This window comes from Procambarus clarkii, chromosome 74 (assembly GCF_040958095.1).
Source record: "Procambarus clarkii isolate CNS0578487 chromosome 74, FALCON_Pclarkii_2.0, whole genome shotgun sequence".
Classification (NCBI taxonomy): Eukaryota; Metazoa; Arthropoda; class Malacostraca; order Decapoda; family Cambaridae; genus Procambarus; species Procambarus clarkii.
Genome location: NC_091223.1, coordinates 12,184,725 through 12,198,442, shown reverse-complemented (window position 1 = coordinate 12,198,442; position 13,718 = coordinate 12,184,725). Strand labels below are relative to the sequence as shown.

Below are 13,718 nucleotides of genomic sequence, written 5' to 3'. Positions count from 1 at the left end.
CTGGAGAAAAAATTATTCAGAGAATGAGAGAATATACTGAGAGACGTGTACAAAGTGAACATGGACAGACTGTTGCAGATAATGAGAAACAGGGTCAAAGGACACTCTTTGAAAAAAACAAGAGACAAAATGCATACGGTACATGCATTTGGATATAAACAACACATGATCAAATTATATTTGGAGGTAACTAAACTGACTATTAACAGTTTGAAGCGTGGTAAAGGAACATAAATTACATATCCAAAACAAATATGAGTGAAAATGAGACACCCAAACGAATAGACTCAACAGGTAACACACAGTCTCTTTCACATATATAATCCCTTGAGCCCATTTCGACCTAAAGACTGCAAAAGAGTTCTAAATGCTCGGTCTATGCATTATAAAAGAATCGTGGAAGGTCAGGCGGACAGTGCTCAACGTCCACTTCAACTTACCCACTCATGCTAAATAAAAAATGGCTAATTCCCTGTTTGAAGCAAAAAAACATTATCTCTTGCAATAATACAGATCTTGCTTATTCGTTGAAATGGCTATTTCCCTGTTTGAAGCATAATACAGCCTTCCCTCCCTACTGAAACGGATCGTGCTCATTGACTGAACACAACCACAATAGACGGAAGGACTGGATATGTGGTTTACATTACATAAATATCGTATGCATACTTTCAGTAATTGGATTACCTGAACAAATGAGACTCATCGAGACGCGATTTTAACATGATTCAGGAAGTTAGTATTTGTTTCATTCTATAAAACGTCATCTGGAGTCCACGTGTTTGTCAGTGAGTTCATCTTTCATATGGTTTTCTCTACTTGTAATTTCCTCAACCATTCCCTGGTATATCCAGCTATATATTTATTTTACTCTGAAACACATATTCAGTTCAGGTTGAGATATCAACCGCACAGTGATTTTTGTTTTTGTTTTGCCCCCAATCAGGGTTTAAAATTAATCTCGTTTGGCCTTTCAAATTTTCACGCAGCTTTTACTAAGAATTAATATGAACAGAAGAAAGAATGAGGGGATGAGGAAGACAGAGATGGATAGGCAGGGGGAATAAATAAGAGATAGAACAAACAATAATGAACTAGGAAGCGAATGCACAGATAGAAAAGGAAGACGAGAGTGTTATGTAGAAATTAAATTAATCCATATAAATATAGATTTGGTAGTAGGAAAACGCAGAAGACCTGTACCAAGCCAAGTACAAATATATTCCAAAACCAAATGACTGATAGAGAGTGTAGGAGATGTTTAGAACAAATATTCGTCATATGGTAAGACTCATATTTGATCACTCGCTGTTTCTCTTCGTCTCCTAAAAATTGTACAGACCTCCTGGGACGCCCATTGTTCTTGCAAGTTTTCACTAAATAAAGACTGAAGCAAGGATTTTATCCTTCAAGGTTAACAATGAAAATGAAAAATGCATTGAGAACTGTAGAAGCGTTCTTGTGTTTCAGTACTCCTGAGAGCTCGGCCAGTCACCCTGGTAGCCAGTCAGTCGTCTAACCAACCATACAGCCACCTGGCTAGGCAACTAGACAGGCAGCCAGGCAACAAGCCAGTCAACCAGACACCCAACCAAACTATCAGTTACTTAACCAGACACCAAGCTAAATACCTAAACCATCTAGCTAACTGATATGCCACCCAACTAGCTAATTGAATTACACCAGAAAGTTCACAATGAAACAATGCACTTCCATCGTTTTCAAAAAACAGTTTCCACTTTTCACTAGAATAGAAACTAGCTCAGGTTTACCCTGCACCTGAGTGTATAAGGGAAACCTGAATTTCCGTTATTACACAAACTCCTTAACTCTTTTTTGTCCAAGGTATTTTTGTCATATTTGACTCGCTTTTACCAAGATGCTAATTGATATATTTCTCACAGCTCATTGATCTTATGCAGTGTCAAAGAACCTAGTTGTGACTGGCCACACAGGCTAGTGACTGGCCAGTTGTGACTGGCCACACAGGCTAGTGACTGGCCAGTTGTGACTGGCCACAGAGGCTAGTGACTGGCCAGTTGTGACTGGCCACACAGGCCAGTGACTGGCCAGTTGTGACTGGCCACACAGGCCAGTGACTGGCCAGTTGTGACTGGCCACACAGGCTAGTGACTGGCCAGTTGTGACTAGCCACAGAGGCTAATGACTGGCCAGTTGTGACTGGCCACAGAGGCTAGTGACTGGCCAGTTGTGACTGGCCACAGAGGCTAGTGACTGGCCACAGAGGCTAGTGACTGGCCAGTTGTGACTGGCCAAAGAACCTAGTTGTGCTTGCGGGAAAAGAGCTCTGGTGTCAATCAATAATTTTTTTTCACACACACACACACACCCGGGAAGCAGCTGTCTAACTCCCAGGTACCTATTTACTGTGAACAGAGGTATCTGAGTGAAAGGAACTCTGCCCATTTGTTTCCACGTTCGCCGGGGATCGATCTCTGGACCATAGGACTACGAATCCCGAGCGCTGTCCACTCAGCTGTCAGGCCTACCCCTCTAATGGTTTGTTATTGTTGTGTTTGTAAGTCTTATTGTGCTGACGAAGCTCCAGCCATCTCTCAGGTGATCTAAATATTTTCAAAATGTTTAGACCAACATGTCGTACAGCTCCCAATTTAATGTGAGCGAAGAGCAAAGAACAACCTTAGTAAACAAAGTAAGGAAAGTAGGTCAAATAAATATTAATGATCAAAACAAAAATAATCTTGTATATGTAAAAATTGGACGATGAAATTTGAAAATGATAAAATAACCTGAAATTCCAGAGATTTTAGCAAAGTATATTTAGATGCGAAAAAACTTGTGCATTAAATATAATCTGTGACACTAATGTCTTTCCAAATACTATTAGGTTTTATTATTTTTTTTATTTAATAATTTCAAAAGTTTTCAGTTTTGTTGAAAAGTTACATTTTTATACACCTGCCTTCTCTTAAATGAATTCATTTACTTGTATTTTTTCTGTCTGTCTGTCTGTCTCTCTCTCTCTCTCTCTCTCTCTCTCTCTCTCTCTCTCTCTCTCTCTCTCTCTCTCTCTCTCTCTCTCTCTCTCTCTCTCTCTCTCTCTCTCAACCTAGAGAGGCTCGAACGTTCTCTCACATGTCATCTCCTACAACCTTCTATATATTTGCAATTATTATTTTTATTTTGAAACTGTATTACACAAAATAGACCCCACTATATATAACGAATATTTTATATCCCTAAATGTTAAAAAACGTTTGTATTTTAATGTTAAAACCCGTTTTTCTTTTCATTTCCAGGCTGGACGCGCACTCTCTGCAAACGAGCCATCCCTGGATGCACAGGTCCTGACTGTACAGAGTAAGTTAACCCGTCTTAATGTAGGCTAGGTTAACGTAGGTTAACCTTTCCTGATGTACGCCTGTTTTTCACCATCAGTTCTCTTCCCCTTAGTTTATCTGTTATTCCTTCATCCTTATATTTGTCCCGTTTCTCTTTGTATGTAATTACGTCTCATTGTTCGACTCCGTCTCTATTATGTTCATTTATAAAATGTTATATATATTTACCCATGTTAATTAGCGTTCGTTACTAACAGCACCAATGCAGTTTACATTTTCCCCTCGGCATTAATGACCTTTCCACTTATAGGTCATTGTTTATATTCTCCATTTTTCAATATGATAGTCAGTCCTTTATTGTATCTATAGTTTGTAAAAACATTAATTAATCTTGTCTTTTAATTTGTCAAACAGTGACTAATAACACCTGTCAATGAAACGGAACAAAAATATGATGCCAATATTTCAAATAATATTAAATTTCACCTGTTATTGCACCTCTCTGCTATTAATTAAACCAATCAATTTGGTACAGTACACGGCTCTCCTGTTATAAATCTATCCAATAACCATCGTGCAATGTGTCAATCGGTACTCGACATCTCCTTTATATGTGGTTATCTTGAGATGTTATCTTGAGTTGATTTCGGGGCTTTTTAGTGTTCCCGCGGCCCGGTCCTCGACCAGGCCTCCACCCCCAGGAAGCAGCCCGTGACAGCTGACTAACACCCAGGTTCCTATTTTACTGCTAGGTAACAGGGGCATAGGGTGAAAGAAACTTTGCCCATTGTTTCTCGCCGGCGCCTGGGATTGAACCCGGGACCACAGTATCACAAGTCCAGCGTGCTGTCCGCTCGGCCGACCGGCTCCCTCCCTGTATGTGCCATACAGTTATGAACCCGTCAACCCACTGTTAAGAATTTAAGTATTATGGTAGACAAAAGTTTGTGTTGGTCGAAAGTAATATGGATCCAAAAGGGAAAGATTTAGATGTAATCTAAAGCATCAGAACGCTGGCAGGTGGATGGACACACACACACACACACACACACACACACACACACACACACACACACACACACACACACACACACACACACACACACATGCATAAACAGCGCAATCTCTATCTCTTTTCACTTCCTGATATTCTTCTATTGTTTTTTGGCTGCGTTCAATATTGATATTCCAAGAGGCAAAATTCCATCTCGCAGAATTCGGGATGAATACTGAGCCATATTTTCCCTCCTTTGAGCGATGAAAACTTTCATCCAATATTTGATTACAAGCATATTGCCCCTCGCCCTCTTCTCCTCGCCCCAAACATTCCCCTTCCTCGCCTGGGCCTCTTCCTCTTTACTCTTTCTCCTCTTCAGTTTCTTTATTGCTTCTTCTCGTCAGTTTCCATTTTTCCTGCTTCATCTCATTCTTTATTGCTTCTCCTCTTGATCCACGTCGCTTATATTCTCTTGGCGGGAGGTGGTTATCTTGAGATGATTTCGGGGCTTTTAGTGTCCCCGCGGCCCGGTCCTCGACCAGGCCTCCACCCCCAGGAAGCAGCAGCCCGTGACAGCTGACTAACACCCAGGTACCTATTTTACTGCTAGGTAACAGGGGCATAGGGTGAAAGAAACTCTGCCCATTGTTTCTCGCTGGCGCCTGGGATCGAACCCAGGACCACAGGATCACAAGTCCTGCGTGCTCTCCGCTCGGCCGACCGGCTCCCTTACAGGACGTGTACAGGACGGGTACAGGACGTGATTGAAATGAACAAGTGGATGAAATATAATGGATGTATTAACAGGTCATTATTAATAGCCTATGTTCTTGCTTCAGCCGTCTCTGTGTTGGTTCGGGGTCTTGAAGTGGGTAGAATATAATACAATTTGCTCTCTAGTCTGATTCCAGGGCTGGGCGACCCGTCCCGGCCCTGATGTTTCTATTCGCCTAGAGGTACCTTGGAGCTAGTCAACTGTTTTGGGTTGCATACTGGTGAGTTCAGACGTTGGCTTTGTTGGACCTCAGGTCAGCATCTCATGCACAAGCCGAGGGAGCCGGTCGGCCGAGTGGACAGCACGCTGTACTTGTGATCCTGTGGTCCTGGGTTCGATCCCAGGCGCCGGCGAGAAACAATGGGCAGAGTTTCTTTCACCCTATGCCCCTGTTACCTAGCAGTAAAATAGGTACCTGGGTGTTAGTCAGCTGTCACGGGCTGCTGCTTCCTGGGGGTGGAGGCCTGGTCGAGGACCGGGCCGCGGGGACACTAAACCCCCGAAATCATCTCAAGATAACCTCAAGATAACAACCAACGTGACCTTATAACTCACAATCTCACGATCAATAACTGCAATTTCCGCTACCTCACTGCCAACACAACCACAACCCAATCCTCACCTCTAACACTGCCAACACAACCACAACCCAATCCTCACCTCTAACACTGCCAACACAACCACAACCCAATCCTCACCTCTAACACTACCAACACAACCACAACCCAATCCTCACCTCTAACACTACCAACACAACCACAACCCAATCCTCACCTCTAACACTGCCAACACAACCACAACCCAATCCTCACCTCTAACACTGCCAACACAACCACAACCGAATCCTCACCTCTAACACTGCCAACACAACCACAACCCAATCCTCACCTCTAACACTGCCACCACCACCACCCTCAACACAATCACCACCCCTCCCCCCTCCCCTGACCTCCAAAACAACCACCCCCCCCCCCCCCAGCACAACCACCACCACCCTCACAATACGATACAATCGCCTCTAACTCGCTTTTGGCAAAAATATTTTAGTTCGGTTTCTAACCATATTTCGGGAGTTGCATTTGAATATGCTGATATTTGCCTTGCGCAAAAATCTCTGCACATGTTCCCCCACAAGTAGCAGGAATATGTTGCAGATAGCAACACGGTAGCAGCTCCCTCCCTCCCTCCCCCTCACCCTTCATTTCTCAATCTGCCACTGTGTACCTGTGTACCTGTGTACCTAATGGACCTGTGTACGAGTCTATATGTGCCGAAGAGATAGAATATTCAATCTGTAGTACTTTTTTGAAATATTCAATCAGTTTGTAGTATTTTTTGGAATATTCAATCAGTTTGAAGTATTTTTTAGGATTGCTCGATAAATCCTCTTCTACAGGAATTAATCATGAACTAATAAAAAAATTTTGTTTGATAAACTGCCACCGGTATTCTGTGTGTTAAAATGGTTGAGTTTCCTATCTTTTCACTGATATAACTTCAACTACCTGTACTCGACGTGTATTTTTTAAAAAGGCGTCCGCATCACTCACTTTACAAAACGAATTCAAATAGGCTTAGACTTTTGTTATGTAATCTATATAGATTTACACTTTCAAAACAGGCTGAAACTCGTTTAAATATCGTACCAAAGCCATTTGTTTCTTGTTAATGACCAGCTTATATACGGTACGATCTTTGAAAATTATCCCTTGGTATAATTTTTCAAATATAAGTATATGTAATTTTAAACAGATAAACAAATTAAACAAACAGGAAATCCGATAAAATAAATAAAAACAATTTTAGCACCAATTACATTGAATTCTTGAGTAAAGGATTTCATCAAAATCCGTTAAAAAAATTTGATGATTTCAGTACAAAACACCGTTTCGAAATTTGAATTTTCCATTTGAAAATTAGACGCCAAAAATTGCTTAACGCTATAACTTCTGATATAAATATTTTATTATAAACTTATAGAATACTTGTCTTAAATTTTGCTTATGTATTCCGAGTTTCGTTACAAATAAAGTTAAAAAACCATAAATGAACAGAACAAGTAGCACCTGTCCTGTGTTCAACTTGTCACCTGATTTGATAATTGTCAAAATTATATGGAAAATATATAAAGAAAAAATAATTTAAGCTTCACATTTTTCCAAAACTCTTCTTGAGATAAAAAAAAATGGCAAAATTTGGCCATTTCCAGAGAATGTGTATTTGCTTATATTATTAGTGATATAATTACATTATTTGTGATACATTTATGATGAAGTGGTCATTCTTTTTTTTTTTTTTTTTTTTTTTTTTTTTTTTTTTTGAGATATATACAAGAGTTGTTACATTCTTGTACAGCCGCTAGTACGCGTAGCGTTTCGGGCAGGTCCCTGGAATACGATCCCCGCCGCGAAGAATCGTTTTTTCATCCAAGTACACATTTTACTGTTGCGTTAAACAGAGGCTACAGTTAAGGAATTGCGCCCAGTAAATCCTCCCCGGCCAGGATACGAACCCATGACATAGCGCTCGCGGAACGCCAGGCGAGTGTCTTACCACTACACCACGGAGACTGCATTCTCCATCGCCAGGAAATGTGGATATATACCTATTGAGTATATCAAAACAATTTCATGCTAGATATAAGAACCTAAGAATAAAGGTAACTGCTGAAGGCCTATTTGTCCATACAAGGCAGCTCCTGATATATTAATCTTATATATTATTAATCTTACTTTTTCGGTCATATTTAATAATATATGTTTACAAGAAAGACTGCTACCAAAATATACTAAGAAATATATCTATATATCAGGATATATAGATATATTTCGCGAGATATTTTTCTGATATATAGATATATTTCTTAGTATTTTTTGGTAGCAGTCTTTCTTGCAAACATATATTATTAAATATGACCGAAAAAGTAAGATTAATAATTCAAACACGAATTTTCTATTCGTGTTAGATATTACTGACAGCTGCTACTTGTTCTTATTCGTGTTAGATATTACTGACAGCTGCTACTTGTTCTTATTCGTGTTAGATATTACTGACAGCTGCTACTTGTTCTTATTCGTGTTAGATATTACTGACAGCTGCTACTTGTTCTTATTCGTGTTAGATATTACTGACAGCTGCTACTTGTTCTTATTCGTGTTAGATATTACTGACAGCTGCTACTTGTTCTTATTCGTGTTAGATATTACAAAATATTGAAAAAATTCGTGTTAGAATTATTAATCTTACTTTTTCGGTCATATTTAATAAGATATATTTCTATATATTATGTTGGGACTTTAACATCCTATATAGCGTGATGGGTATTATATATTTCAAACCTAAGTTGAATTTTGTCTATTTTAACAGGACGAAAACTATGCCAGTAGTGTTAACAAATAGCACAATTTTAAGCCTAGAGTATGTTATGTTTCTTGAATATGTGTTGCATAATCCAAGATAAATTGTCAGTTTCGTGGCTGGATAGGCATTGGTTTACTTACAAAATATGTGTAATGTTAGTCTCAGTGGTTTTGTGCAACGGTTCGTTAGAGAGCTCACGATTAATAGGACGATTGGTGGATAACAACCCCCCTTGTAACCGAACACCAGTGAGGGTTCGGTCATTCAGAGAGCAGCACTATTTCGTTCCATTTGGCATCGAGTGAAGTTCTTCTGTTCTCGTTAGTAATAACGAAGTGATCCGAGACGATGCGTCGTGAAAACCATTCATTGTTTGATATATTTGTTTGAGTTGTTATCACTTAATAACGGAGGTTTTCTATTGTATTCTTATTTGTATTCTTATTTCGTTCTTATTCTTAGGTTGCTATCATATAATGAAGAAGGATTTCAATAGTATTCTTTGTCTTATTTCGTTATCTTGATCGTGTCTCGTCTACCTGGAAGAAGCTTACCAGGGTATAACAGCTTAGCTTACTGATGCAGCACCATGTATCCTGTTCTGTTACGTGACGAGTCTATGATTCATGTTAGTAGCTCATTAGAGTAGATTAGTACAGTAAATTAAACAGAGTGGAGTGTCCACCTTATGAGACGATATACTGAGACCAGGTTGGTTAATTCTTTTTGCATCCTTTGGTTCAGTAACCAAATTTATCCTCGTAGGTGAAGCTCAGGTGATCTTTACTTCGATTTTAAGAATCAACTTGTATGAAAGGCTATGTGAAAAGTGTGGAAAATATATTTGTTGCGTGAAGAAACAGCCTACAAGCGTCTGTTTTTCAGCACTCGTCCCTTATGTCTAGACGTTAAGCTGAATTACTTTGCTTGTCATGAAGTCATGGTTATGTCAGATCGTGTCATACCTGACGTAGGGGAACGTTCAAGGACGTGAATGCATTGGTCTAACTTGAATGTACATCACACAGAAATCTTATGCATATTGTATATATTTATTAAAATTGGTTTTATTTTTGAAACTGCAATGCTCATTTTACACAATGGTAAAACTGATTTATATGTCTGAAGTTACAGCTAATTCATACACATGAAGTTATAGCTGATTCATACATATGAAGTTATAACTGATTCATACATATGAAGTTATAGCTGATTAATTCATATCAAGTCACAATTGATTCATACATATGAAGTTATTGCTGTTTCATATCAAGTTACAACTGATTCATACATAGAAAGTTATAGCTGATTCATACATATTAATTTACAACTGATTCATATATGAAGTTACAACTGACTCATAGTCACGAGGTTTGAGCCATAAATTGCGTATGATCTGCATTTGCAACGGCGAAAAATCTAAATTTACTAGCATTAATGGTTCTCGATATCGCCCATTTACTCGAGAATTGTACTCCGCTGCGCAATTCAAGTTCCTCTTACGCTTTACGTATCAATATCGGGCTGTAGCTTGGCGAAGCAGTCAGTGGAACAACGCCAAAGACTGACAGTATGTGTGCAATATATTCAGAGCTCAATTACATTAGCATTTTTTAATCCTGTTCTCCAATTCCCCTCTGCTGGAAACTGGCGGAATTGGTTTAATTTACTTAGTGAGACAGATGGAGGGGAGCTGGCGGTCAGGACCAACAGCTCCTAGGCACCGTGTGGTTCAAACGGCACCCAGCACAGGCACTGCTAGGGGGCATTATTCCTAGGACCAGGAGCTCTACAGTAATGATAGGGTCCCAAGACCATTCAGTTTACAACTTGGGGCAAGAATTCTAGTCGCAGGTAGGGGGCATTATTCCTAGGACCAGGAGCTCTACGGTAATGATAGGGTCCGAAGACCATTCAGTTTACAACTTGTGGCAAGAATTCTAGTCGCAGGTGCTCGTTATCAGTTTATGTCTTGTGGCACGACCCTGTATCAAGTTGGTGGGTGCCAGTTCAACCTGTCCTCTTACAAAGAACGTCGCTTTTCGCTCATATGCGATACTAAGGCCACAAATTGTCGTACTAGAAAATGGAAGCGGCTCGCGAAAGTGACGTATTGTCTTGTTTTCTGTTTTGGGTCCTCTGGTAGGTTAGGAGACACTTTAAATTGACCGTTTTCTTGACGATGGGGTACCTTAGGAGGACAGGCTGACCAGTTACCAGTTCCTTGGTTGTGGTACAAGTTTAACCAGGTTATTCCGTACAGTCAGTCTGAGGCCAGTGACTGAAGGTACAGGCTAAGTTGGAGCTTTTTACCAGTTACGTTAACTGGTACGGTCAGACTGTGTGGAGTGGCAGAGGTTCCTGCCTCGCAGATGGTCGATGGCACTCAGTCTGCGGCGGGTGGCACTCTTCCGTGACAAACATTCAGCGTCGAGTGACACAGTGTCAGAAAAGTGTCAGACTGCACCAGAAAATTTTGACACGTGGACTCCCTGGCACCATCTTTTGAGGCGTGTAGAGAGTTTATAGCGTGTGACACCTGCTCTAGGTATATATTCAATCTGTAAATCACTAAAAACTCTTTGACCCTTCGGGGGATTCGAACCCGTACGACCAGAGGTGACCGCCCCTCCCCAGTGGCTACCCAGTACTAATAACACTCCACCATCGATTGCTTAATCAATGGTGGAGTGGTTTTATAACTGGGCAGCCCCAGGGTGACCCCTGGCCGCCCACGTTCGAATCCTCGACGGGTTATAGAGTTTATATTGATTTATAACTTCGGGACCGTTCTTGCTTTCTCTAACAATTTGTGTATCTGGCTTTGGTGTCGTTAGCTTTCAGATCGTGTGACTGGACATGTTCACTTCCTTCAAATTGGTTAATTGTTGAGAACTGGTGTCATTGTATGTCATTGACCACCTTCCTTGTCTGCTCTCTGCTCGTCATAGAGTGACGACCGCCCTGTCTACTCTCTGCTTGGCATGGCCTTCGTCAACTCCAGGGTGGCAACTGACTCAGAGCGGTGCTAGTTACAGATAAGACATTTTACGGAGATAGCGGCTCCAGACCTGCGTATGCAAGCTTCATGCTCCCAGTGCACTAGTGGCAAGCAACCCATTTGAGAGTACTGGAACCAGGGCGAGAAAAACATTATGTGGGAAGCGGCAGCAGATCCAGACACAGTCTATAAGAGTTCGGTACTAGCTCCAAGCTCACAGTTCACTGTTAGTGGCACTAACCACACGAACGCAGTGTCGAGTGACAGTGACGCATGCTGGCACTGTATCTAGAGACACCATTACCAGACACTCGCAAACAGTTACCAGCAAGAAACACCAACCACACATATACTCTCAACGGAGAGGTTATCTTGAGGTTATCTTGAGATGATTTCGGGCCTTTTTAGTGTCCCCGCGGTCCGGTCCTCGACCAGGCCTCCACCCCCAGGAAGCAGCCCGTGACAGCTGACTAACACCCAGGTACCTATTTTACTGCTAGGTAACAGGGGCATAGGGTGAAAGAAACTCTGCCCATTGTTTCTCGCCGGCGCCTGGGATCGAACCCAGGACCACAGGATCACGAGTCCAGCGTGCTGTCCGCTCGGCCGACCGGCTGAGGTACTAGTCTTAGACATGCAAATTGTCTGCATTTAACGACACTACTTTCTGTCACGCAATTCCCTGGAAACACAAACCAAAACTGTCTCTATTTTCCGCTTGTTACAACTTGTAATAAAGCTGTTACATCTTGGCTTAACGTGTTTATGACGTATTAGAACGTTGTTACAACTTGCTATATTGGTTGTTATAACTGGTTAGGAAGTGTTAAAACTTGTTCGAACGTTGAACCAACGTCGTAGTTTCGGTGTGTGTTTGGCGGGTTTACCGTCACGGAGCCAGCCTGAGACAAAGCTCAAAATTATCCATTATCATGCCTGGAGAGGTTTACCAAAATTGTCTAAAATCATGATTCGTGAGCCAAGCATGCACTATCGTACCTGGAACACACACACACCATATTGACTACGACATAATTTGCATGACGGGCGCTCAGTGTCATGCCTGGAGCATGGAGCATATTGACTATAGACTCCACCAGCAAGTCCGGCACGCAGTGGCATTCAGCCCGGCTAAAATGATAAATTATTTCGGTTGATAATTGTGTGAAAGAATTGCATAGTACACATTCGCTTCCGCCTGCCATTAGCAGTCAATTCCAACCATTTAATATCGGATAAAGCATAGTGCGATGCTGAGTCAGAAAAGTCAATAATCCTTTATAGTCCTATACGAGTTTGATTAGAGTGCACAGATTTGGATTAAATCTCTTTATATGTGCGTGGCAATATTTGCGTATAAATTCCGATACGGCATTCTGCAAATTAGGAGTTTTGCAATGCTAGGAAGAGGAATGATAGTATGATATATCAACGTCAATTGAGGCTCCGTGAACTGACTCTCTCTCTCTCTGTCTGTCTCTCTCTCTGTCTCTCTCTCTCTCTCTCTCTCTCTCTCTCTCTCTGTCTCTGTCTCTCTCTCTCTCTCTCTCTCTCTCTCTCTCTCTCTCTCTCTCTCTCTCTCTCTCTCTCTCTCTCTCTGTCTCTCTCTCTCTCTCTGTCTCTCTCTCTCTCTCTCTCTCTGTCTCTCTCTCTCTCTCTCTCTCACTCACTCTCACTCCTGTATTGAGTATAAACTATTTAGCGATTCTCACCATAAATATCTGCATTATAATGGAATCAATTTCATAAACTAGAGAAGACTATCAACCCAAGAAGGAACACTAGTAAATATAATTCTAGTTGGTTAAATTTAAACTGATGTGCAACTCTGCTCAGCTGTGAGAGTTGGTCAGAGATCTCCATGTGACGCTAATGGCTCAGGTCTTCCGAATCAGTTGTCCTTTCCAAAAATACATGTGACCCCAGTACTTTCTCGGGTTTGTATATGTTTCAAGGTTGATTGAATGGCTAGAGCAATCATACAAAATATACACCCTAAAGCAACCTTGGAACATATACAGGCTAGAGAGAGCAGCCTTGGACCATATATAGGCTATCTTGAGGTTATCTTGAGATGATTTCGGGGCTTAGCGTCCCCGCGGCCCGGTCCTCGACCAGGCCTCCTTTTTTTTGTTACCTATTCCAAGAAAGCACCCCGTAGCAGCTGTCTAACTCCCAGGTACATATTTACTGCTAGGTAAACATGGACATCAGGATAAAAGAAACTCTGCCCATTTGTTTCCGACTCCGCTGGAGATCAAA

The 13,718-nt window shown here is 41.3% G+C and overlaps 1 protein-coding gene across 1 annotated transcript in view; it reads left to right on the top strand.

The window, feature by feature from the left end:
- The window catches only part of LOC123767314 (mucin-3A), a 168,641-nt gene that overhangs the window by 75,887 nt on the left and 79,036 nt on the right, over positions 1-13,718 (top strand). Inside the window, exon 2 of the mRNA XM_045756887.2 lies at positions 3,282-3,342. Coding sequence (XP_045612843.2) covers positions 3,282-3,342 — 61 coding nt within the window. The remainder of the gene's footprint in view (positions 1-3,281; positions 3,343-13,718) is intronic.